Here is a 27,832-nt window from a genome sequence, read left to right as displayed (position 1 = left end):
CGACCTGATGACTAATGCAGTACCAGAGAGGGAAAGAGAAAGTTCTGCTGGTATCAGAATGCTTCCCACATTTTTTTTTTGATGTAAATACAAGAACAAAACAAAACAAAACCCTACATATTTTCCCAGTGAAGCCAGGAATGGATTATTCATTCCTGCCGTGTTTCCTCCCACTGCCTCAAGGCTGGACTCCCTGGGACAGATAGAGACTTCCACTGCTGCTGCTATCCAGGGCCGAATTATTAATGGGGATTTTAATTGCACATGTTTACCTGATTAGTATTCATGCACAGACAAAAAGACAAACTTAGGAAATTTTACACACTGAACTTTTCTGGAAATTTCCATATCCTACAATTTTGTCAGTGCAGTAGAAAATAGCATAAATACTCAGAAATTGTCTTCACAAATAAAATTACTCTTTCTAACTAGGTTTGTGGCAGCCTCTCCTTCTCCTATGTGAATTCGCAGTAAGTCTCACTGAAACTATGCAGATGTTGAGAGCACCGGCAGTGGTTTTATCCAAGGCCATGCATGTATTTGCATTTTGTCATCCTGTAACTCAGTTCTAATTTACTACAAAAAGGATGATGCTAATGACAAAAAGCTCATGTCAGAACAACATCTATCTGGTTCCAATAAAAGACATTTTGATACGTTGCAAGCGCTTCTTTTAAGAGTAAAATATTATAAAGTTCTGTAACCTACTGTATTCCAGTTGCTCAGCAAATTTCTCTAAACCTGTGCCTATTTTATTAAATAAAATGTGGCTTTATTAAATCTAATAAGAGTCTGTATTTTTATTAACTTTTGGTTTTGGTGGCATGAGGTCCTCTGATAATAGAAAGCACTCAATTTGCAACAAATGAAAGTACACATGGAGCAAGCACCCCAAATTTATCTTTCATTAAAGACAAGGAATTCGGGGATCTAAAGCATTGTTTAAAATCAGAAAAGTAATAGAAAATATATCAAAAAGAATAGAAAAGTAATGAAAACCTATGTCAGAGCTAGATGCTGAAGGCTCCAAATAAACCTAAGAAGGAAGTCTATATCCTGTCACATTTCTTATTTTACTAAGTTCGCATGTATGTGGCTGTTTATATTTTAATAGTCTCCTTTTTAAAGACTAAATCTTACACTTCCATATTGAATCTCATTATGAAAACCAAATACCTGGAACATGCCAGCAAGTAGCATCTTGTTTCCAATTATCCACTCTCCACAGATCAAAAACTAATATTTTTTTTATGCTAAGTCACAGCTCACTTGAAGTACTTGGACAGTCAAATAGTAATAATTATGACAACGATAATCATTAAAAAGTGGTATTTCATATATTTGAAATACTCCAAGTACAGGTGGAAACAACAATAAAAAGCAATTTCCCCATAATTTTCCAGCAGTCAACAAAACAAAGGGAAGGTCTGGAAAGGGTTATTTGAAAATCCAGTAGTGTAAAAATAGTGGAGGTCTGTTTTTGTGATGCCTTTTAAGAAGAAAGGAAGGAAGAAAACAAGCACACTTTCAAAACCTCCTATGCCAAGCTTTAGCCCTGAGCAAGTTTTCACAGCTATGTTTCAAACCCGTGAAAAAAATAGTTTATAATGGAAATGATGACACGACCCTTAACCAGAGCAGCACAAATGGCTATAATTAAAGCAGAGCTTTTGGCTACACCTCACTCTGTAAAGGAAAGGTTGCCATTTTTACAATAGCCTCAATAAAAGCAAGTAGGAAATCTGGAATGTGATTGCAGCATTGCAAGGAATGTTAAAGGAAATGACTAGGACTATTTGACAATCTAAGCTTTAAATACAGAGACATTTAGTTAACAGAATCAAGTGGGTATTTCCACAGTGCTGCTCAATGAGCAATAAATAAAGCTCCTGTGTGACATTTTCTGGGTTTAGCAGAAAGGGGCATATGAGGTTATTATTTCCTAACAGCCTAGAGGGAGCTGTTTCTCTCTTTAATCAGTGATCTCACATCCTTCCTACGTGGAAATTCTCTGTCACACAGTTATAAAACTATTAGAGTGCAGACTAGAGAAAAATATATATATACATTTATGAAAGTTCTACTATCTTTTGTCCATCAGGATCTTTAGAACAGGAGAGAGAACTGCACTGAACCATTCCATCCTCTTCCAAGTTTGCAAACAGACTAGGCCTAATCAGTCTGGTTAAGATGCTAATACTGCGGTTGGCACAAAGTCCTCTAAATCTTCTGAATGAAGAGATTATTTTTAGTGCTGTTTTATTCATGTGGCAGCAAAGGGCTATTTTCAGTGAGTCATTCAAAGTGGGAAAGAAACCCAACAACATTTCACTATTCCCCAGCACCTGAAGACCAAGTGCTTTACACACTTCAATAAAATAAGCTTCTTTATAATATACAGGCAGGTAATAAGAATCAAACATACAGACACAGAAATTGAAATAAGAGTTTAAAAAAAAAAAAAAGGTTCCAATAATCTTGCTCATACAGATATGTATTTGAGCATGCTGCTAATGCAAGTTATTTCACAACTCCTTTGTATAAATAAAGGTGTAAATACTGTAGTGCATGTTGTACATGATGTCCTGAGAAGTCTAGAATCAACTTCTACCTTCTGTGTTACAAGAGGACAACATAACCCTGAAGTTTTGGAAAGCTTCAGAACAATGTCAGTGTTATGAAATAGACAACTTTTTCACCAGTGTAAAATTTCTCCCTACTTGATCTTTAAAAGTAACCCAACATATGGCATATATTAACTGATTGAGAAAATTTCAAAGTATTTTTGAAATCTCTGATTTATTCCAGTAAATACATTCAGTAGAACTGAAATAATAAATAATAAAACAACTAAACTTAGTTTCATGCTTCATATTTGTTCAAAAGACTGGCAGAAACACAGCTGTCTCTGGATGTATCGGCTATTGACAGCTGCACTCAAACTACTAGACCATAACAAAGAACTTTGTTAAAGAGAGATCTTGCATGGGCCTCCCTATCCCTATTCCACACTCCCACACAGTTCTTTCTACATATTCCAGTTTTACACATGTCAAGTAATGGCAGATCAACAGCTACCCCTTAATAACTTAACAAAAAAAAGCAAATTTGGCTACCGCCGCTGTGTTTCAGGAAGAAATTAGTATGAACTACATTTTCACTACAAACACAACATGCCAGGCTATGTCTATTAAGTTCACTAAATAACTTACCGAAGTCTTGCTAGAACAACCTGTAGAAAATTTAGGACCATACTCAGTTCAGCTCCTCGACAAGCAGGCAGCAGCATGGTAAAGCCATCATTTAGCAGCTTTTCCTGAGAAAGATTCAGGTCACAGCTGGTCTCAAACACTTCTTGGACACCATCAACATACGTTGAAAGTAAAGTCCAGAGATTTTGTTTCTGCGTGTAGTCATTTTTGGTTACCAAAAACTCCTTTGCTTTTTCACGGAAAGCGTTTGCGAGTTTCTCAGCTAGAACACTGATATCCATGTTCTTCTCAACATAAATCAAAAGAAAAGCAAACTGGCCTCTCCAAATGAGAGCTCTCTGAGAGATAGTAACAGAGGATGGAGTCAGGAAATTCAAAAGATCCAACACTCGACTCACTATGTCTTCTGTCTCTGCAACAGTTGCTAGCATAAGGAAAAGGTTAAAGAAGTTCTGCAGTCCTACTTCTGTCAACTCCTGCATTCTTTTCCGATGGAACTTGGAATAAATTCTACATCAAGACAAACAAACAAAAAAACAACAGTTTAAGTATGCTATTTTCAACCTGCAATTGTATTTTCATGCTTTTATTCCAGAACTGCCCTCTTATAATAACTCTTAATTTTTAGATATCCTCTTTTCCCTTCCTTCCTTCCCCTTTCCTACTATTTTGGCGAATAGAATAAAAATGCTATTTCATTTTCTGCTCCCAATACCAGGTGCATATTGGAGCTTTCAGCTCCAAGTGCAGCCTAACTTTCCTCCCTTACCCCAACATCTAACCTCTGGCAGAAAGTTTAGCCCAGTGCTACTAGGAGACTCTCTGCTTTGTCTGTGATGGGTTCCCTCCATACCCTGCCTCACTTAGCACATCCCCAATGAGCACTGGTGGAAAAGAAAGCAACTTCTTAACTCACAAAGTTGCATCTCTCCACAGTACCTAGCATTTTCTGTACCTCAGCTGCTTCCCTTTTGGGAGCTCAGTGATTTCCAGGTAACACACACACAATTCCAGAAATGGTCAGGAATCTCTCTCCTTAAAATACTAATTTCTGCTCTTATGTTATACTATCAGAGTTGTTGTTATTAAAAGCTCATCTACTTAATTACAGCTACACTTGAAAGGAGAACTCCTGAAAGTCCCTTTTGTGGACAGCGTTCTGCCCAAGTCTTGCATGGAGTTTATCTGCTGTTTGGACTGCACACTGCAAGTTTGGGAGAAAATAGGAAACTGGCTCATCTGGGAGAGGGAACTCTCTCTAGCAGGAAGATACGATAAAAACTTCGAGCTGGGTTGCTTATATCATAGCACTTAGGTCATACATTGCTGATGGTGAAAAGCTACTTTGCAACTTTAAAGTGATTGGCAAAAAGCAGAAAGCTTTTCCATACGTATTTTTGTGTGATCTTAGCTTATACTTGGATTTTTAAGCAAATGCCACCATTCTTATGAGATGAAATAAGATGAAAACGGGTTGCTCATCTTGTGATTACAAACTGGGGCATCTCCTTCACCTTTAACTTGAAATAAGTTCCGCGTAGAGTAGTTAAACATCCGTAAATGCTGTTTTCTTATTCCATCACCCAGAAAAACAGTTGGAAATGGTGCCGAGGTTATCAAATCTAGCTACCAAAAATTATAGCAAATCCAATTAATGTTGCTTAGTAGTAAATTACTACTGACAGGCATTTATGTTTTTCATGCATCAATTAATGCTTGGTTAGCTGCAGAAAACAGAGTTCATCCCAAAATCATAGCTGCAGGCTTTTAAAATTTGCTACTTGTGTAATTGATTTATTCAAGGTAGAAATGATGAATACTGGGTGAGAAGACGGGCAGAGCGTGTGTTATATATTATTATTCCCCCTCTTAAATTAGGAAAAGCAACAAGCTATAATAAGACAAAAATGTAAGTATGATTTGTTTTCAGTGAAAACAGAGCAGACTAATTAAAATTACTAACGAAAGCAAGACTTGGATTCAACATTCAATGTCATATTTGTTTCAATATGCAGTTGTAGTAATTCTTAAATGCAAGTTTGAAGACTTTAATAAATCAGGAAGCATAGATAGGCAGTAGATATATTTGCTCCCTCTGAGAACCAAGATAATGCTTCCTTCTGGGAAAAAGCTTGCGATAGATCATTGTAGGATTTGCATACATATATATGTGTGTCTATATATATATATATATGCACATACATGTATTACATATGCACAAATGTGAGATTAATACCTAAGAACTAATTCCGAGAGTCTAGAACCAATTCTTAGAAACTTTAGCACCTTTAGTGATCAGTAAGGTGTTATTACAGTAATACAAGTGTTAAGGATTCAGTAAGTATAAAAAAAATCAGAATTTGATTTATAGCACATGTATTTCATGTTTCTTTATGTAATCACTTAATATATCGCATAGTTTATATATTTCAAAATTAATGAAAAAGTAAAACCCTCCCAGAAATGTTGTGGAAAAAATAGCAACCATAAAAATGTAAATATAACTGGAAATACTGGTACAGCAAGAGCCTGCCTGCAGGTTCTTGGACGACACATGGCTTACATAGAGCTCAAGTAGAATTCCTGTGCTTTACCTACATTAGCTGACTGGCAAGAAGGCCATACCGGTGCACAGGATGCCGGTATACTAAATCCCTGGCCTGTTGGAAGAAAACCATCAAAGGCTGTGGATGCCAAGAGGACTCTTGGACTCAGCTATACACCTGGCACAGCCTTAGGTGGCAACAACTGCTTTCTTCCAATCATGAGTCCCTCACCCCTTTCCAATGAAGGCAATGCACCTTCACTGCAGTGTGGGGCTCCAAGGCCTGTACAGTCAGGCTGACTACGTCTCTTACAGGGAGCATAAGATAAAGAGCGGCCATACCGTCCCTTGACTTGTTTCCAGGGATGCACACCACTGTTCTCGACCTCTCCTTTCATCATCCGTGCCAAAATGCTGAGGAAAAGGAGGTAACTGTTGCTGGACTTGTACAGAGCAGGGATCGGTTGGTCACAACAGCAGCTTTTCACCAACTCGAGCATTGACAAAGGGTTTTTACTAACATTTGCCAGACCCTTCAGTCCAAGCCAAGGAACAGTAAAGGAGCTGTTCTAAAACAATAAATGAAACCACAGAACAAGTTAACTAACAAAAAGAAAGTGATATTCCAAAGGCAAAAAGACGCAGTCCTTCATATAAATAAAATGCTGTCTCCTCCTCTAAGTCCAAAAATGCAAATGCACCCTCAATATGTACAAGCATTTTTACAAGATTTTAAAATTATTTGCAATGATTAAAAATAAGAGTCAAAATGTATTCTAATTTATTCTACTTATTAATTTATTCTACTTATTAATTTATTCTATTATAACAATCTAATATAACAACATACATGCTTAAACATAGTTGTTAAAATAAATAAGCAAATTTAGAGATCCTGCCATCAGTTTTACAAAAGTATAGCAATAATGTATGGTCAGAGAAGAAGCAGAATTAACTGCTAAAATTGAGGACTGCCCACACGCAATTTTATTTCATCAAAAATCCATCTACTTACCAAATTCTTGCTGTAATAATCCCAGAGGATGGTGGCAACAGATAGGTTCAAGTCCCAGAAGCCACACAAAGTCAAACAGCACTGAAGGTGCATTCGTAACTGCTCCTCTAACACACCAGACTTGCACAGGGAAGAAAAAAAGTTTGTTAGAGAGCATCTTGCCTACATGTCAACCCAATACCATCAAACTGCCACACAGTTTCCTAATATAAAAATTATTTCTACTTATATGGTGTACTATATAACTATATAGTCTACTAGTATGAGCAATGGACTAGAAAATAAAAGCTGACAAACATGTATTTCCATCCAATTGCCCCCTCAATCCAGCCAATATAACAGCTCATCATACACATTTTTAAGTGTCCACACTAAGGTAACAGCAAATTCAATACTGTGAGCCTAGCCTGAAGCACGACTGCATGGCACCAGACCTCCCAGGGTGGTAGAAGGGGCATTAGCTGCAGGGAGCAGAGGAGTGAGGGGCACGTTAAGCCCCTGGGGCAGGGGCTGCGCGAGGCTGCAGCTCCGGCTACCCGAGGGCACACTGCCAGGGACACGGCGCTGGTACGAGCAGGAGGGGCTCCCCCTTTTGGACCATGTTTCTTCTCACCCTAGCCACCTTGCAGAGGTGTGGGAACATTTCGGACCACTCCAAAGCAATGGCAAATAAGCTTCAACACTGCCAACTAGTTCCAGTGCAAAACCAAAACCAAAAAACAAACAATAAAACCCCACTTTCTTGTATTCATCAGTTCCAACTCTGCACAGTAAGGAAGAATATATAGTCCACATAAAGAAAATAGGTAATTCAAAATGATTTAAAGACCACGAAATATTCAGCTGGCAATTCTGGGTTACTGCAGGTGGGATTCATCTTGGCCAGCATTTGAGAGCAGCAAAGCTGGACTTGCAACAGATCTAGGACATTATGGCACAGTCAGGCTGAAATCTTATGTTTTCCTGTTTCAGATACCTGAACTTTTGGTCTGAACTTTCAGGCATCAGGCTTTAAGACGAGAAGGATAATTCCTTGGAAGAGCATTCTCATTTTTACTGACTATAGAAAGGTAGTTTAGGGGACCAGCTTCTGTGTAGTCATCCTACGGGAACACTTTTATTCACATCTGAGATTGCCACAAACTCATCTGGGACAAGAGAAACCTCTGACCTACTCCTAGTTTTCAAATACTTCTGAATACTAAATAGGCCTCGATGTCTAAATCCACAAAATAAAGGGAAAGAAGAGGGGGAAGGGAGCAGGAAGGGACAGAAACACAGGTGAAGTCTTAAAAACTTAAAAACATAGTATCCAGGAGGGAGAAGACACAGAACCTCTTTCATCCCTCAGATAAATATCAGCAAATTGCCCCCTTCAGTTCCAGTTGCCCTGCTGGATCTTAACGCGCACAAGACACATTGCCAAAGCCGATCCAGCAAACACTGCTAAACAAACAAATACAAAAAAATAAAACAAAACACTGATGCTAGGTGATGGGAAAGGATAAGGTTTTTAAAACACCTTTTACACTGTTATCAAAGACAGCATAACAGAAGAGAGGGACTTCTGATCTGACCCACAGAGCTACTTCCTATGACTTGTTATGTTTTAGACCTGCTTTTTCCCCCATTTTCAACACTGTAGAGGAACTCTAACTCGAACTTAAAACTAACATCATAAATTTGGCCACACTCCTCTGTAGAAAAAAAAATAATAAAAAAAAATCACAGAATCATAGAATGCTTAAGGTTGGAAGGGACCTCTAGAGGTCATCTAGTCCAATACCCCCTGCACACGCAGGGTCACCTAGAGCACGTGGCACAGGACTGCGTCCAAGCGGGTTTGGAAGATCTCCAGAGAAGGAGACTCCACAACCTCTCTGGGCAGCCTGTTATTTGCTATACTTTATCAGAATACTGTGAGCAATTATGCCAGTCATTCACGGTAACTTCTAATGTCTGCCTTCTCATGAACAATTGATCTACAGCATATGGGTTTTCAAGGGGTATATTCCTAAAACAGCTTGAAACTAGAAAAGAAATTCATTTGTAATACAAAATATGTATTCAATGAATTATAATATTTGAAAAACTGATATAGAAGGGAAACTCTTGAAGAGAGCCTCATTAAAAACTAGAGAATAACTCAAATATAATAAAAATAGTTACTAATGAAGGGTGATCTTCAAATGCTGTTTTCATATATAATAGTACTATTAAATTGGTAGTTTCCAATTCAAATGAAATAAAAGTAACCCTGTCTGAAAACAAGAAGTGACCGAACCACAGCCATTTTCAACAGCTGCTATTTTTATGGATAAAAGTGTCCGACAGAGAACACAAGAAAATGGAGACAACCATATCTGTTTTTCCAGAGATCTACAAAGTTACAGAAAATGTACAAAAAAGAAAAAAAGCTCCTAAATGAGAACTCTTAGTTTTAAAGCCCAAATTTGTGCACAGGATTATATTTAGGATCTGATTCAACATTCAATTATTGGTTTTATTAGACTAATTCAACAATAAATACAGTATTGTGAGCAGCTTCCATCTCAGACCATTTATCGTTCCAACCATAGTTTTAGAGCAGTTTTCAAAACCAGGATGGTACGGAAGCCTTTATCTCAAATTTATCACGAAAGAGTTCTCCAGACTTCAAAACCCTCTGGGATTAATGGATTCTCTCATTGCTCTTTTGCTTAAAATGGTCTTCCGCACTGCTGGAAATACTGTCAGAACTCTTGAGGCAGCCAGCTTTTAATTTATCGCAGAAGGGAGGAACACCAGATATTATCCAAATGGTAGTACTATCTAAACACAATGTTTTTCCTTTATGACCTCCTACTGTAGTAACAAAATTGGTTTCCTAGAACTCCAGCAAGTACTTCTGTTCTTCTTTCAGAGTAGAATTAAACACAAAGGGTAGCGGAGGTTTAATCAAGTTGCAGTAGAAATGAAACAACACAAAGCATTCATCTTCCAAAATGAGAGGTAAGACACAAGCTGCTGTTTAGTTCGTATGAATAAAAATGTCCTTCCTTCAATCCTCACAATACAAGTTTGTAAGCGCAAATTCATCCTGTACCAAAAATCCACAGAACGTGCTCAGTTCAGTGTTACCCAGTCTACAAATAATACAGCTACTCTAATATTCCTAGTGCAGTAATTTTCATTTTGTAGTTCAAACAGAACTGTAAGCCTGCTCTACCTTTGGCAATAGCCTGGTAACAAACAAATACAAGTTATAAGTAGGCAATACCTGATGCAATCAGTTCCCCCTGAAATCACTGGTTTCACGATACAGATGAGAGATCGTTAAGCCAAGTAATTGTCTCTAGCTCTATCTACCCAGAATCACTAAAAACAGCAGCCCCTGTTATGCCGCCCTGCCTCAGGCACATACTGGGCTCAGCCTCTCAGGAGCCTCCTGAGCTCGGCCCTCTCTGCGGTGGGGACCCACAGGGCCAGCCCTGCAACTCGGCCTGAAAAACTTTAGGTCATTTACTGATAGGAGAGAAATTGCCAGTGTACTTTACAAATTTATGATTTGTACATTTTTCCAAACACACAAAGTTACAGATACTTGATTTTGCCATACCTACCCCAGCCTCCTTCTAATCCAGTTCTCCTTACACTCCTAAATCAAGTAAGCTTTTGAAATCAGGGAGCAAAACCTTCAATTAGGTTATGGCATTGATGGAAATACCTAAATATATACAGTGCTAGTGAACAGTGTAAAACTTCACTAATTTTTAAATCTCCTATATACTTAAGTTTCTAGCCAGTAACGCCCGTACTCTCACACAAATGAGTGACTCAGAATTACCATTTTTTCTAATTTACTCTGCATAGCTGTTATCATACATATCTACTACAGATACAACAGTGTATGGATACAACTTCCTCATGACACACATAAAACATCTTTAAAAGGATGTCTCAGGTAGGATTTACCAACAAATTAAAGACAACTCCTTGTGGGCAAGGTATCTATTACTGCTGGTCATACAAAGACCTCTTCTCTCCTTTCGGGTTTTGCCCACTGGCCCACGTTCCATTTCCTTCTTGACTTCTGGATACCTCATTGTGCTTCTCACTCCCACATTCTCTGCTCTCAGGAATCCTCACTCAGCAGACACTTCAACAAAACGAGAGGGTTACCCAAAAGGCAAGAGCAATATTGCCAACACAAGGCTGAGAGTGCAACAGAGGAGATGGACACATCGTATCTACTGGCCAAAGAAAATCTCCTTTCTAGGCACTGTCAAGAAAGCCATTGTAAACGGAAAGGAAGTGGGGGGGTGGAAATGCATGTTTTAATAAAGCACTCACACACACACACGTAGGAACCAATGCCGACTCTCTAAGGAGCATTTCCTCAATTGAAGAAAAAAAAAATTAAAATAATGTTATATAACCTAGATGTCTCCTTAAACTGTTGGCAGTAGTTGCAAACATGAATTTGGTAAACAATGGTTTGTTTTACATCTGAAATTGGTTGCCCTTGGATCTTATAATAGATTTTTACCTCCTATTACAGTGTTATTATTCATTCCTTATTCAGGTCTTCTGAACTTGCCATCTAGTTGCATTTTTGAAATGTCTAAAAGCTGTCTATATGACTTATATTTGACTTCAGAGTATTCTTGATTCAAAATAATAAATACAAGAAAAGAGGACTATTTTCTAGAGAAATCTGAGTAACCACAAGGGTTCTCCTACCATCTCGCTGGTTGTTGCCCTACAGAAGATGCCTTGTAGGAAAACAGCTAATTTGCCACTTACAGTTTTTATGACTTAGCTCATCTATATCTCTGCAATTTCTCTTACAGAGAGGTAACCATGCAATAAGTGATCTCATCACTATAGTTTCAATGGGAACAAACAGGATACATTTTCAAATACATGCAATGAAATCATTCAGAAAAGAGTTAATCTTTCAATAAGCCACAAGACCACATAGACAACAAATATCTCCCCAACTATCAGCATTAAGAGACAACTAAAACCAAACATGCTAACTCGACAAATATTTATATAAATTAAAATATATTTTAAGTTATGGGTAAGATAGATTTACCTTTCTAACGTGAATGCACTGGCTCAACATGACTCTGTTACATTTCCTAAATATAGACACTGAGGCATTTAAAAATGAAATATGGGAAGTAATAAACATGAAATCCCAAGACCACAGGCAGACCTATGTATGAACGTGGAGGAGATGTTGAAACAGATACTGCTACAAGATTTTCTTGGCAGAATATAATTTTTCAAAACTTAGAGCAAAGTGTTGAGAGTTCCCCTTTATATGAGAAAGATTTTAAGTGTCTTTGACATAACTGTAACATCGCTGAAACTGGGATATCAGCAACTATTTTTAAGAACAAGCATTCTGCAAGTCCGTCTGCCTTCATTAAATTGCAGGGGCCAAAAAGTTTTCCCTTCTTTTTAAGCACTTTTTAATCAAATTTTACATTTCTTTAAAGTTTGTGTGTAGAATGATTTTCCATTATCCAATCTATTGTTTCAACTATTCTGCAATATTTTTATTAGACAGAAATGTATTTCTTATGTTCCTTATATTCCTAACTCAAGCTTCAACCCCAGCATTTACTAAAGCCCAGACAAGGCAGCAATGATAATAAAAAAGAACTCACTCCTGTTTCATTTTTAAAGAGAGATTTTTGCAGGACTTATTTCATGTGAGACCACATACAAAAGATAAACTGTTTATTCGCACTTTAAGCATATACAAATTAAAGAAATTATTTTTGTAGGTGTTACTGTTACAGCAATTACAATTTGTACCATGCAGCTTCAGAACAAATTTATAGAGCTGCAACGTAACATATTTAAAAATGTGATGAACAGCATATTTAAAAGCACTTTAAAAGGAGGTCAATTCTGACCTCTGGGCCATGAAGCATTGCATTAACAGCTCTGCAGAAAGAAAAATGATAAGGTATGAAATGAGTGCTCAGAAACTAAAACCTTATCAGTAAGAGTTTGATTCAAGCCTGTAAGACAAATTGCTCAGCAAGGCAAGTCACCTTCCTGCTGTGATGAGGATATAGCTGAATTTTCAATGCAACTGACTATCTCCCTCATCATGTCTTCTCAACTTGATATCCTTACAGGCAGTGTACAGTTTACATTTTCTAAGCATCCAGTTCTTATTCTGAATACATCTTGTCAGAGTAGCCATATACCCTTCCAGGATAATTATCTTTTTCCTTCATCTGACAATTTAGCATCGAGCACAATCACTTTAAAGGAAGTGCAACTGCTAACAAGGAGGGAACTGTATATACATCCGTAGCTCAGCTACATCAAGGATGTTAATTTACTTGTGATAAAAACACTAGAGTTCCAAATTACACCTGTTAGTTGGTCTCAGTTTCAGGCACTGGCTTTTCCAAAAAAGCATCTCTGACACTTCCCTGTTCATTATTTCTTCCTTTACACACTTACTTGAGCATCAATGGATTTTTTGAGTAGTTCTTCCACAAATTTCCAATTGGATTCCTTCTGTTTCTGAAAAATAATGATTATCAGTAGAAAACAGCACTTGTACTCTGCACAGAAATCATTATGTAATGACATGAAAATAAGTGGGCAAGAGATTTCCAGAAATATTTCATTTCATGGCAGGATATTGTAACCATCACTGAAAAGAGCTTTTCTATTTTAGGCATGTGACTGATATCTGCCTCAATAATTAGGCCTCAAAAACGAATAGAAAGCCTTCCTTATAAAATAAAATGCTATTTTAACTGACTTAAGTGACTCATTTTCAACCCCAACCTTCCCTTTTATAGCAATGAAGCAAAATATTCAGGCCTTCTCAATTAGTGTGGTGTGTTATATATTAAAATTTCTTTTCTTGACATTCTCTAAAAAAAAGGGAGAAGGGTGGGAAGAGTGGTATAGAATAACCTTACTTTTCTTATTTCCCATTCACCAAAGGGAGACTTTTAACTCATTTTGATTTGTTTTGGTTAACTTAGTAAGCAGTTGAACAGACAGGATTGCATTTCCCATCCCCTGCTCGCCCCTCACCTCCCCCCTCTCCCGCCCCCCCCCCCCAAAAAAAAGGTAACCCAAATGTTACCATAATTCATATTCTGCAATTTGGAAAGCTGGATGACTATCCATTAGAATCAACTAGACCATTCCTATAAAGCAACAGAATTGTATGGCAAAGTATATTGACAGGAGAAAAAACCTGTTTTGGCAAAGTGGGAAATAACAGAATAGAAGGTCTTGCGACTCAGACTATTTGCCAGGAAATAATAAATAATCAAAGACCAAGCCAACGTACTTAAATTCTTGGCTACGTCTAGATCACTTTAGAGGACAAAAAAAGGAAACACAACCATCCCCTACTCACAGCTATGCATGCAACTCGTGTAGCTATCTAACATGTGGTTACAGTATACAATGAAGAGCATCTTGTGCTTTAGCAATTGAAATATAACCAGTTTGCAGCAGCAGCAGCATCCTCCATGGCCTTCCTCTCCTGTTGACTTTGCCAGTTCAACACAGTGATCTGGTGTCAATTCCACACAGAATTCCAGAGAACATTCAGAGAATTTTAGCAATCAAAGATACTCTGCGATTCACATAACATAGTTTGGCTATTTAGCAGTTTTACAATTTTGCACTACAAAGAAGAAAATTCTAAATAAAAACCTCTAAGTAAACTTCTGATGATAGCAACCTGTTACCTGTTCAAAGAACAAATAGAACAGAAAGCAAAGAGAAGACAAATCTGCAGAAAGTTGCACTAAAGCTCTGACGTAATGATTCAGCAACTTCAGCAACATAACTTAAGGGGGTTCCTGTTTCTTCCTCCTCATCCTGCCAGCTGCCTCCTCTGCCCTCGCAGCTGTGGCATGCTGCTTACTTCTGGTGTTCTAATATTTCTGCTTGTAAAAGCCAAGGCAAACCAGAAAAGTGAACTAACCCAGAGTTTTAAGAAAGAAAGAAATGAAGGAAGACAATAAAAGAAAGGAAAAAAAAAAAATAAGAGAACCTCATCTAGGCCACCTAATAGCTCTCTAATTGTGCCAGAGTGCCCAGCTGAGGGTATATCATGCCTCGAGCAATAAACAGGAGTTCTTAAATTGTTATCGATGCCAAGGTCCTTATAGCATGAAACCAGAACTGAATCCTGGCAGGAGCAGAGACTATTTCATCCAACAAGCAGCCAAGGGACACAGATAGCAACTTCAGAAACCATATGATGAGTGTCCTTGGACGGATCCAGCGTGCCTGTTTCACACGTGCCCATTTCACACTTTGACCACTGCAACCCCCAGGTAACTCTGAGCATCAGCTGCTCAGAGGACAGGGTTCTCGCAGGGAAACACACACCAGAGAGTCCTCCTAAGGCTGTGAGATTTCTGGATCCGCTGGCCCACAAGACACTTTTAGCAGTCATTTCTGTGCAAGGTGTTTACAAGCTTCAGTTCTGCTGCTGACCACACTATGAGATCTTTCAGAAATCTATGGCAACTCCTGACACTAGCCATAACTGATGACAAGACTGGATCCCTGTTATCTCACACTCAGGGAAGGAATGAGACCGAAAACACGCTTCATTGTTTTCGCCTCAATTGTCTCTACCTTTTAAGAAACCTGTTTCATTCAAGTTAGTTACATTTGCAATCCAACAGGATTCCCTGCTACACTGGCAACAGAGCATGGCAACAGTTTAAAATCCATCCCTGTCAGATAATCTGTATAATCTGCATATCTTTTTCCAAACCTGCTGACTTACTGTATACTTCATACACCCCCAAAGCCCTAAAATGAGCAGAACTTGGAGACTTCATGCAGTATGTTAAAGTGCTGGAAAAGCCAAAAAAATGAACTAAAATTCACTGGATTCTATAGTATAAACTTTTGCAAAGACTTTAACTGCTACTACCTGGAAGAGACAGGCTGGCTTCTCAGCTGGAAATGTGTGTTTGCATATCTTGTCAGGGAGCCACTGCAGATTATTCAAAGGCAAGATTTCTTTGCCCCAAGCAATTTTACCTGTATTCCCTTATATATTCAAGTCCACATATATTGAAGTCCACAATATATTGAAATTGACCCCTGCAATGTTCAGAAGTAGGGATTTGTCTCATCAGGTCCCATTTGGTTTTTAAATGTACGAAACAGGCTTTTCAGAATAGCATAGTGGGACCTGAATGTGGAGTTAGGGAAAATAAAAAAGATATGCACTGTACATATCTCAAAAAGGAGTCTCCAGAAAAAAATAGGGAAATCTTCTAGTTAAAAAAACCCACTTTTTCATGTGTATAAAAACACTTTTAATATATATGAATCATTTCATACATGAAATTATGCTATATGAGCTAAAGGTGAAAAAATAAAAAGAAGTAGGTTTGAAACCTATTTAGAATTTTAAAAGCTTTCATAACAACCTCAAGGCCATGCAGCCCACATTAAAAAACTGAAAATCTTCCACAGATGACATAGGCTTGGAGGCAATTTTTACTATGGAGCACATGAATAACCATCACTAGGCCACATCACCCTCCCACCTCTGCTCACAGTTAATTAAAAGCCAGCACGTGGCTCAGGAGGCCACCACATCAGACTGTTTAACCAGTGGGACAAGACTACGCTCAGCTCGGATGTAATTTCACTGACTTTAACATTTTATAAGGGACTATTTTATCTTATTGTGGTCAAAGAACGTTTGAGGCTATAACTCAGGGGGAAGAAGAAATTGTAAGAAGTGATTGCTGTCCATTACCAGGTTACGTTCCTGTCATTTTTTTTGTAAGCACCCATGGGCAAATTAAGAGTAGTCATAGAAGAGCTGCCTGGACAAACTCTTAACACAGAGAACTATGAAGCACAGACTAATAGTCAAAAAATAAAAAGTGCTGGAAACAGAGAACTGTGCACTGGATGGCTTCATGATTTACAAATTTTGGCTTTCTTCTACTTAGACTTTAAGGAAAAAGTATTGTTTAATCTTAGGCAAGTCACTCTCTGACACTGCATCTCAGATTCCTACTTTAAAATAAGAACAATAAGAATTTTTTTTCTTTCCTCCATTCTATGTCTGTTTTGCTTATTTAAATAATATAGTGCCTGCAGCAAAAATAAACTCTCAGGAGGCTACATACATTCTACGTATCACCAAGAGGGACAGGAGGAAAACAATGATCAAAGCAAACAGTACTAGGATAGGAGAAACCCAGGATACACATCTCAAACTTAGCTTCTTTGTTCGACCTAGGATTAACAATTTCTCTGCATATAAGTTCCTGTAATAAGTTGTAAGATCAAATTCTATCTTCCCAAAATACCCAGTACACTGTGGTCCCCCACACTGCTTAAGTGTATGAGAAGTTGCTGCATTTTGCCATGCTTCTATTAGGCTGATGCATGTGGCAACCTCTCATAGAACCCCGACGGATCCATCAACCCTCAGGAAACTAAACTTCTCCTGCCTGCAAGGCACAGACAGAGGCGTAAGAGTCCCTCCTTCACCAGGTCCTCCAGTCTTCAAACAGGATGAGGAGTTTTTCAGCTGAGTATTCACACATTGCGGACGACACCTTCCCTAATCAATCCTAATCATGCCTTTTTTCCCCTTTTCTTTTTTTCTTTTCCTTTTTTTTTAAAAACAAATCAGCAAGTTAGCAAGATAAAAAACAATGAAAATAATTCTTATTTTGATTAGAAGGCCTAATTTTATTTAGGATCAAAAGTATTCAGAGAAGTTCAACATTTCAACATCTTTCTCTGTTTATATATTAAAGCTTTTAGTATGCACTATTAAATTACAAATAGTGAAAGATAATGTACTTCAGAAAAAGATCCTGTACTTCAGAAAGTACAACTAAGATTAATTTTGAAGGAACCATATATAGGTGATGCTTGGGAAACTGAAGATGAGAGCTTCAGTTCAGCTCCTGAAATCAAGGCAAGATGTTTATACCACAAAATGGTATAAAATTAAGATTGAAATGAGACATTTCTGCAGCTAACACAGAGAAGATAGGAGGATGGAAGAGAGTACAACCAGATGCTCCCTCATGTTGAGGGCTTCGTCAGACCACGAAGCTGCTAATAAACAAGATTACTGAATACCCAGAGATCTCTTTGGCATGACTAGTCCATATTAGTCACTGCAGCTCCATCTTTAATCAATTAAAGCAAACTGGCAGCTTTCATATCTCAAAATGGATGAATCGCCTCAGCAAGTGTCTATTTCCTTCCCAATTTATGATCAGAAACCTAAAACTAGGCAGGATTAACTTCACAGTAAGAGACTGAAAGAAGGGTGAAGGCTTAGGTTGCTCTAGAAGTGCAGAAGTCATGTGGAATGGTGGAATGGCTCATGAAGGAATTGGATGCACCAGTGGCCTTACATGTATCTTACATGTATCTTGCAACCTTAGGAAATGCATGTGCAGGTCTGAGCTAGGCACCAATGTGTCAAGTGTCTATACCCTGCAGTACACGGTGAACTGCACCAAGGATACCTTATTGCCACGAGTTATAAAGGACTCTTGGTAACACGTATGTTAAAATTCTTCTGTTGTTTTGATCCAACAAAAACAACCAAACACATTTTCAGATCTAAGAAAAATATACAGCTTTCAAATATTTAGAAGAAGTATACCCACCTTTTCATCTAGATTTCCATTACGATCAAACTGGTAGAGTGACGCCAGATGTGTAATAATCCACCAGCTAAAACTCAATGGATCTTTACACTGAATTGTTTCAAAACCAGATGCCCTGTCAGAATTGCTTGGTTTCTCAAAGATCTTCTTTAGATTTATGTTCACTGAGCTCCAGAAAGACTGCAGAAAATGGAAAAGTAAATTGAAATGTGGTGAATAACAAAAACTGTAAACAGTCTTCCCTACAATATTGTACTACTGATAAATTTGCTTTTGCAGAGAGCAAGCTAGGTGACAATCATATAAGAAAATAACAACAGTGTGAACATTGTTCTACCAGAGAAAACCTAGAACCATTTTAGGATGCTGTCTCAAATGCCAGCAGAAAGCAGTGTGAAAGGACCAGCTCTGGTCACCTGGTGTGACAACATCATGTGACACTTTACAGGTACAATCAAGGCAGTAGGAATAATGCTGTACAGATAGAATGGTGTACCACCAACAGCTCGTACTTGCATTACAGACGTTGAAGTTCTGTAAGGAAGACGTGTTTTAACAGACCCTTGAGAAGAGTCTTTGCCCCAGACTAACCTAACACCTTACCCAATGACACCTTGGATACATTTATTTCTCAGAATTGGTAGCAGTTTGTACGCAGCCCGCAAAACATGTGATTAATGCCAAGAAACAGCATAGGGTAGAAAAAGATCTAGGCATTAATACTCATTTATAGTATTAAGAGAATAATCACAAATATAAAAATGATCTTTTATTTATGGCAGTGAACAAAATGCAGCTTCTACCATAGGAAATCATCGGAAGGGAAAGATTAAGGGAATAAGAAAAAAAGTCTGGAAGAGGCTGACCCAGGTTCAGATTCCCTGCTTTGTTTGGGGTCAGCCTGCTCCAGCACCATCAAACTGATTAGCTCTCTCTTTGACTCATAGCCTCATGATACCCTAACATTACTCCTCATAGTCTGTGCCTATTTATATTACTTCTCATATTTATATTACTTCTCATAGTCTGTGCCTAATTATGTAGAAGCTTTGAGGAACTTCCACGCATTTCTATAACACCTCTCTTCACCTAGCTGGGTCCTGATCCTAACTTAGGCTTCAAGTTGCCAGTGCCATGCAAAAAATTAACGCTTGCAAAGTCTCAGATTTGTTTCCCCCTTTACATCTGTTGCCATTAGTGAGAAACAACTATCAGCACAAACGCTCTACTACGAAGTACTTTCTTCCACACTAAAGGCACTTGTTGTGCAGATGGCACCTTTTTTTTCTTTTTCGTTTTAAACCGTGATTGTTCCAGAAAGCTTTCAAAGAATTTTGCTACTTTTTAATAAGCACTCAGCAAAACATCAGCTGAATTCCCAACAGCAACGGAGGGAAAAAAAAAAAAAAAAAAAAAAAAAAAGAGAGAGAAATAAAAATCCAAACACTAGGAGTTCTTAGCAAAGAGAAAAAAAAATCATTATTTAGTATTAGAAAAAAAAGAAAAATGAAAATCACACAACCACATAGCCCATGCTTTGGATATTCTCATACTCTGACATTCCAAAAAGGATGTAGAAAGGATGCAAAACAGAAGGTCAACAAGTATAACCACAGGCATGGATTGGTTGCTGCAAAAGGAATGACTGAACACAGCAAAACTTCTCAGCCCAGAAAAGAGAAAGCTGAACACAGGAGATATCGGAGAACCTGAAGAGGCATGTAAAGTCATACTAGTATAATGAAGAAGAGTGGGTAATGACAGATACTTTTAAAACAAAGTGTAAGGAAGCATCGAAAGAAGTCAGCAGGTAAAAGTTTCAGAAACCAAAGCAGGTTGTTCTAATACAGTTGGTTAAATTACAGATGCCAAAGACAGCAAGATGTACCAAATGAATCACTGGTCTGATCACTTTCATATTTCTGGTATCTGACAAATTTTCACATAACATAATTCACAAATTGCAAATAAAATAAATAAATAAAAAGTAAAAGGATAAAGATGCTTTCTTTTCTTTTTTTAATAGCATAACACAACCTACACAGCCCATTCCTTCCCTTTGCTCTCCTTAGCACAAGGAGTTCTCCTTGACACTGGCCTAGGTCATAACTAAACAGTAAGCTGTAAAGCTGGAGTCTGGACTTGAAAAACACACAGCATAAAGCCTCACATTTTGCATGCAGCCTGCAAAAATGAAGTTCAAAAATGAATTTTGCATCAAGCCTGCAAAAATGAAGCTCAACTTCACCATCAGATGTACGAACTGGTGCATTTATGGCATTCTGAGGACATTTGGCCACTGCACATATAGTACATATGCATATGTAACAATAGTCTTCCATTACCTCTGTGTGACACCCTTTATTTCTATGATCCAGCAGATGAATAACTAGAACCCATAACTCTTTAATGCAGGTACAGGGGTAATGGTGACTAGTAAGAGCTTCAGAAGGTCTCACCTGAAAAAAGAATACGCAATCCCATTACTCAGAGAAGTGGTGGCTCTGAAATTGCATTTCATGTACCAACACCTTTTTTTTTTTTCAGTTAAATAATACATCCATAATTACAGACTGGGAAGCACATTATCCTATTAACTTCCAAAATCACATGCACATCTCACATGCAACAAAGGTTTTGTTTCATAATTTTATGTATCTTATAGGCTGTACTATTTCTTAGTTTTTTCCAAGCCGCTTTCAAACATTCAACCAAATGAAAATGGGTTTTTGAGGTCTAAATTAAAAGGAATTGTAATAAATACTGATTCACTGTCTGACAGTGAGAAAAAGAGAAAATGATTGATTAGATTTTCTTGATGCTCCTGGGAAGACATGAAAAGGATTTCAAATGATTTAATAGTTATTATTGTCGTTATTTTTAACTTAATGACTAGGCATAATGCTAGCAGAATATCTTTTTGTTGGCATGAGGACGTTAATGTTCCTACAACATTTCACTAAATTTGCTCTTCAGTAAATTTACTGCAAGGCATTTTTTTAATATGCAGAAAACAACATATTTCAAGTTATGTATGTTATTTGATTACTATTCTATATTTAACAAAATTCACTCTTAGACTCATGAATTTCAAATGCAAAGTAGTCTTTTTGTGATTCATCTTTCAGTTTTACATTCCCTGAATTGTGAAACAAAACAAGCAAAACAGCAAGCAGAAATGTAATAAGAGGTAAGAGAAAGCAGGTTATACTAAATTTATCCCACAAACCTTGAGTATTTCTCCCAATTCCAGGAATCTAAATAGTCAGGAGTCCAACTCTGGGTAACCAGCCTAAACTCTTCTAAAGCCGAAAAAGAAAGAGTCACCTACAGCAAGTGATGACTCTTTTTATGGCAGTTAAGAAGAACTGTTGCTATCTTCTTCTGAAAATAAATGGAGCCTAGGGTGACTAGTTTAGATGAACTCAGACACCTAAAGCTGGTGAGATGCATCCTATATTGTTATATCCTCTTGTCCATCCTGATCCATTCACACACAGTTACTATTACAGCACATTGGCACTTGAAATTATTCCTGAATTTGGAAGTGTAATAGCATAAATTAAAAATTCATTCAAAACATGCATCGACAATAACAGCAGCAGTTATGTGAAATAGAACACAGAAGCGGGAGTGGAGGACTAAAAATCACATGCTCACAATTAGAACATGGTGGATCCAGGGCCAAAGAAAAAAAAAAAAAGATGAAATCAAGACTTAAGTTCTTAAAATAATTCTCTTATTCACATTCCATGCAGGTTATTTAGAGTCATTCACATGCCTATGCTTCTTCATGCTTCCAGGAATGTCAAAAAAAAAAAAAAAAAAAAACCTAAAAACCTTATGCAAATATAAATCATTGAATCATAGAATGCTTAAGTTTGGAAGGGACCTCTAGAGATCATCTAGTCCAACCCCCCTGCACACGCAGGGTCACCTAGAGCACGTGGCACAGGACTGCATCCAAGCAGGTTTTGGAAGATCTCCAGAGAAGGAGACTCCACAACCTCTCTGGGCAGCCTGTTCCAGGGCTCTGTCACCCTCATTGTTAAAAAAAATTTCCTTAAGTTCCTGCGGAACTTTTGGTGTTTCAGTTTGTGGCCATTACTTCTAGTTCTGTTGGTGGCCACCACTGAAAAGAGGTCAGCACCATCCTCCTCACTGCCTCCCTTGAGGTACTTATAGACACTGATCAGCTCCCCTCTCAGCCTTTTCTTCTCCAGGCTGAACAGGCCCAGCTCCCTCAGCCTCTCCTCATAGGGCAGATGTTTCAGGCCCCTGATCATCCTTGTAGCCCTGCGCTGATCTCTCTCCAGCAGCTCCACATCCCTCTTGTACTGTGGAGCCCAGAAGAACTGGACACAGTACTCCAGATGTGGCCTCACCAGAGCTGAGTAGAGGCGCAGGATCACCTCCCTCGACCTGCTGGAGACGCTCTTCTTAATGCACCCCAGGATCCCACTGGCCTTCTTGGCCACAAGGGCACACTGCTGCCTCATGGTCAACTTGTCGTCCACTATGACACCCAGGTCTTTCTCTGCAGAGCAGAACAAACCTCAGAATAAAAATGCAGAATAAACCTCAAAAGTGGCTGAGTCTAAAGTCTAATGGAATATCCATTACCTATCTGCTGACTACCCAAAGCTGAAACAGCTTCAAAATTACTGTAACTCAAGGAATCTAACAGATCCCTCAATAAGGAGCAATCTCCTTATTGCAGATGCACTAAAACACCAGAGCATTTCAGGGAAGTATTACATATGCAAACTCTCTTACAGCCAAAGCTGCAGACCTGTTACATGGAACGCCTGCTGCTGCAACATCTAAGTATCTTCATCTACCACTTGCGGAGAATCCAAACCTTCTCCCTCTTGTACATGAGGGGCCCAAAATTACTGCTAACACAGGAAAAGGAAAGAGACTGAGAAGCTAGCATCATCTAGCCTGAAATCAATGCTAAGAGAAGCAATGACTTTTATCCCTTCATGTCTCCCTGGCCACAAAAGGATCTTTTCTGTCTGCCAGGAGGGAGAATTTCAGTTTAGCATCCGACAGTGCAGAACCTACCATCGGGTACAGTGGTCAACAGATAGTAGTTGAATCTTGTTTTAGAAAGGCCACTTGCTTCTATTTGCCTTTTGAGGGGGCAGTAGGTTCCAGTATTCTGTGAAAATTTGCTACATCAAAACCAATTTAAAAAAGATAAAGAATTCTCCTTGACAACACTGGTTACGAAAAAAACACAGAAAAAGCAGAGTTGCTGAATGCCTTCTTTGCTTCGATGTTTACCAAGGGCAGCCCTTCAGAGTCCCAGGCCCTAGGGACAAGAGAAGAAGCCTGGAGAGAGGAAGATTGGGTCAGAGAGCACCTAAGGGAACTTGATACCCACAAATCCATGGGCCCTGATGGGATGCACCCCAGAGTGCTGCGGGAGCTGCCAGATGCCATAGCTAAGCCGCTCTCCATCATCTTTGAAAGATCCTGGGGAACGGGGGAGGTGCTGGAGGACTGGAAGAAGGCCAATGTCACGACAGTCTTCAAAAAAGGCAAGAAGGAGGACCCAGGCAACTACAGGCCAGTGAGTCTCACCTCCGTCCCCGGAAGTGATGGAACGTCTCATACTTGCCGTTGTCTCCAGGCACATGGAGGACAAGAAGGTGCTCAAGAGTAGTCAGCATGGATTCACCAAGGGGAAATCTTGCTTGACTAACCTGATAGCCTTCTATGATGGAATGACCAGCTGGATAGATGAGGGCAGAGCAGTGGATGTCATCTATCTCGACTTCTCCAAGGCTTTTGACACCGTCCCTCACAACATCCTCCTGAGCAAGCTCCAGAAGTGTGGGATAGATGGGTGGACAGTGAGGTGGATTAAGAACTGGCTGGATGGCAGAGCTCAGAGGGTGGTGATCAGTGATGCAGAGTCTACTTCGAGGCCTGTGGTTAACAGTGTCCCCCAGGCGTCAGTCCTTGGTCCAGTCCTGTGCAATTTATTCATCAATGACCCGGATGAAGGGATCCTCTACAACTTTGCTGATGATACCAAACTGAGAGGAGTATCCGATCGCTCAGAGAGCTGCACTGCCATCCAGAGGGACCTGGACAGACTGGATAACTGGGCAGTGAGAAATCTTATGAAATTCAACAAAGACAAGTGCAAGGTTCTGCACCTGGGGAGGAATAACTCAGACACCACTACAGGCTGGGGACTGACCTTCTGGAGAGCAGCTCTACAAAGAGGTACCTGGGTGTCATGGTGGACGACAAGTTGACCATGAGGCAGCAGTGTGCCCTTGCGGCCAAGAAGGCCAATGGGATCCTGGGGTGCATTAAGAAGAGCGTCTCCAGCAGATCGAGGGAGGTGATCCTGCCCCTCTACTCAGCCCTGGTGAGGCCGCATCTGGAGTATTGTGTCCAGTTCTGGGCTCCACAGTACAAGAGGGATGTGGAGCTGCTGCAGAGAGTCTAGCGCAGGGCTACAAGGATGATCTGGGACCTGGAACATCTGCCCCATGAGGAGAGGCTGAAAGAGCTGGGCCTGTTCAGCCTGGAGAAGAGAAGGCTGAGAGGAGACCTGATCAGTGTCTATAAGTACCTCATCGGAAGCAGTGAGGAGGATGGAGGCAGCCTCTCTTCAGTGGTGGCCACTGATAGGACAAGAGGAAATGGCCAGAAACTGAAGCACCAAAAGTTCCACAGGAACTTAAGGAAATTTTTTTTTTACAGTGAGGGTGACAGAGCCCTGGAACAGGATGCCCAGAGAGGTTGTGGAGTCTCCTTCTCTGGAAATCTTCAAAACCCGCTTGGACGCAGTCCTGTGCCACGTGCTCTAGGTGACCCTGCGTGTGCAGGGGGGTTGGACTAGATGATCTCTAGAGGTCCCTTCCAACCTTAAGCATTCTATGATTCTAGGACTGTTTAACAGAAGATTTCTCAGATGCTGCCACAGTTGTTCTCTTCCCATAGAGAAAAATAGAAAAGAAAGGGGGACCCCAGTTTTCTAATCTTTGTACCTGGAAAATATAAATTATACAGTGGTCATTGCTAGTTATTCTTAGAGTCTATTGCTGAATTCATGGATCACACATACCCATCTAAAGCAGATTTCAGTAACACAGACAAAGAAGATTGCACAGCTCTTAGTAGTTGATATATGGAGTTGTTATGACTTTCTAGTTTTGGATTGCTTTAGACAAGCAAGAAAAACATTACAGCCAAAGTAGGAAAAAGAAAGACAGAACGACATTAAGGAAAGAAAGTTTTTCCTTTGACAAATGTAATAGAAAAGATGCACTATAGTGGAAAGATGCATTTGCTGAAAAGATGAAATTGCTGAAACAGTTTAACTATAAAACGTACAGTGAAATTCTGTAAGTGTCCAGTTAGCTTAACGCCAATAATACAGTAACTCTTTTGTTCCTGGGGAGAGAGTTTGAAAAGAGGTTTTTTCTTTTTTCATCTGTGGCTCTAAACGTTTTACATTGTGCCATGCCTGGCATGGAACCTGGAACACTGAAGTTAGGAAACGTGGCACACTTCTGCTCTGCACGCACTGCATCTCAATATTACTCTCTCGTTCAACTGCCAGATGGTCATGAATAAATATAACACAATTTGAGCTCCTAACAAATAACACTGTTTAAAACATGGAGATACTAAGCCACACATAACATTTAAAACTTAGCAGTAAGAAGTAATCTATGCATGAGAACACCACCTAATGTGGTTCTTAATACAAGCATCTAATTTGTCCTATATATGTGTATATACATATACATATATATACAAAAGTTACCTTTAGATACTTATTGATGGATATACTTATTAAATCACATATGAGATTTCCACAGTGTGTTTCAAATAAACTGATACTGGTTAAATTCTCTCCGGTTAGGTTTATGAAATGGTTAGCATATACAACTTGTCCTAAAAGACAAAAGAAAATTAGAAAAATCTACTTAGGCCTGGCAATGGTTCTAGAAATACAAGGAAAGACATATTTTTTTCCCCCCTATACTGTATATCATGAAATTGGTTTGTTTGAGCTATATGTAGTTTTCAATTACAAACTCATTTGGGAAAGTTCATCCATTCTAAATTCAAGTTAGTGCTTTCATCATTACACAGAAATTTGATATTGTTCTGGTTGACAGTAGAATGGTTTGACATTTCCACAGTCTTTTATTGGCACAGCCTTTTCAGGGAAATAAAAAATTATTTATCTGCAATTCCTTTGACACATGCCAGTGCGCATGTTCTGAAATCATGAAGTCGTTCACAGATATGCAAGCTGATGACAAACAATTCTAGGGAGGTCTAACACTTTCCTAGAGATGTGTTGATGTGAAAAGCTGGCATGATCCTATTCCAACTTGAGCATTTGCAGACATTAGCACAGATAACATGGTAGAGTTAAGAGACTGTAGGATGGTATCTCACTAGCTTCCCAACAGCACAACTTCCTCGACATCAGTGCAACAGAAGATGTGCAGACTGAGCTTCTGTTCATTCCTGGAAACATAGGGTGAAGCTCTGAGCCCACTTATCCTGCCACTGATTTCAGCAGCGTGAAGTTTTTGCTCAGCAGGCTTTATGCAATGAGATGAAAGCCTAAGAAATATCTTGCCAGCCACGTTGGTTTTTTTATACTACCCTACAAGCTCAAATTTTCAGAGGGATGTTGCCTTTCAAGTATTCTGTAAAGCACACGTCACATGGTCGACATTATACAAATGTTGAAATAATCCTCATAGTCTCAGAACATTCTCAAAATACATCTATTTTCCCCTCAGCTAAGGAAAGCACCTGTTTGAAAACAGTGCTAAATTTTGTGGGTCCCATACATAAGTGTTTTTGAAATACTGAACCCATATCTTTCTATTGCACAGGAAAAAAAAAAAAAGAAAAAAGAAAAAGAAAACAGTTCTGAATGCAACAAATAAAGAATCAGTTGCTCAAGTGAATCAGTTTAAATTAATTACAAACTTTCTATGGTACTCTCAAGCAAAACAAATAATCAAGAAGTTGTGATAATTTATAAAACAGTATTTTGAACCACAACAGAAAGTTTTGCTTTGACTCAATTCTGCTGTTTCTTTTCTCACCTTTTCAATGAGTTCAAATCAGTTGAAAGACTGGTAGATCTTCTTAAGAAATTACTGCAATGCCTACACTAATGTCTTAGCTTTAATAAGGTTTTTTTTTTTAGTCAATTCTCAATAACATCTGGGCAAATATTTCTGTTCTGATGCATCTTTTGAATATGTTCATGCTTATATGATTATATATACATGAATCAAAGCATAGCTCTGGATTAGAACTATCTACTCCTTAACCAAGAAAAAGGAAAAATCATTTGACAGCCAACAGTCTTCCCATCCTTATTCAAAAGGCCTCA

General features: G+C 38.8%; 1 protein-coding gene across 1 annotated transcript in view; it reads right to left on the bottom strand.

The window, feature by feature from the left end:
* Positions 1 to 27,832, bottom strand: part of MMS22L (MMS22 like, DNA repair protein) — an 81,853-nt gene that overhangs the window by 45,269 nt on the left and 8,752 nt on the right. Inside the window, exons 7-13 of the mRNA XM_088520410.1 lie at positions 26,231 to 26,361; positions 20,781 to 20,894; positions 18,436 to 18,615; positions 13,247 to 13,309; positions 6,773 to 6,892; positions 6,100 to 6,326; positions 3,213 to 3,722 (exon numbers count right to left, since the gene is read on the bottom strand). Of these exons, the coding sequence (XP_088376536.1) occupies positions 3,213 to 3,722; positions 6,100 to 6,326; positions 6,773 to 6,892; positions 13,247 to 13,309; positions 18,436 to 18,615; positions 20,781 to 20,894; positions 26,231 to 26,361 (1,345 nt within the window). The remainder of the gene's footprint in view (positions 1 to 3,212; positions 3,723 to 6,099; positions 6,327 to 6,772; positions 6,893 to 13,246; positions 13,310 to 18,435; positions 18,616 to 20,780; positions 20,895 to 26,230; positions 26,362 to 27,832) is intronic.

This window comes from Tinamus guttatus, unplaced genomic scaffold (assembly GCF_059628265.1).
Source record: "Tinamus guttatus ecotype Peru unplaced genomic scaffold, ASM5962826v1 Tinamus_guttatus_pri_ptg000088l, whole genome shotgun sequence".
NCBI lineage: Eukaryota > Metazoa > Chordata > Aves > Tinamiformes > Tinamidae > Tinamus > Tinamus guttatus.
Note: the sequence above shows the minus strand (reverse complement) of the source record. Positions and strands in the feature narration are given on the sequence as shown.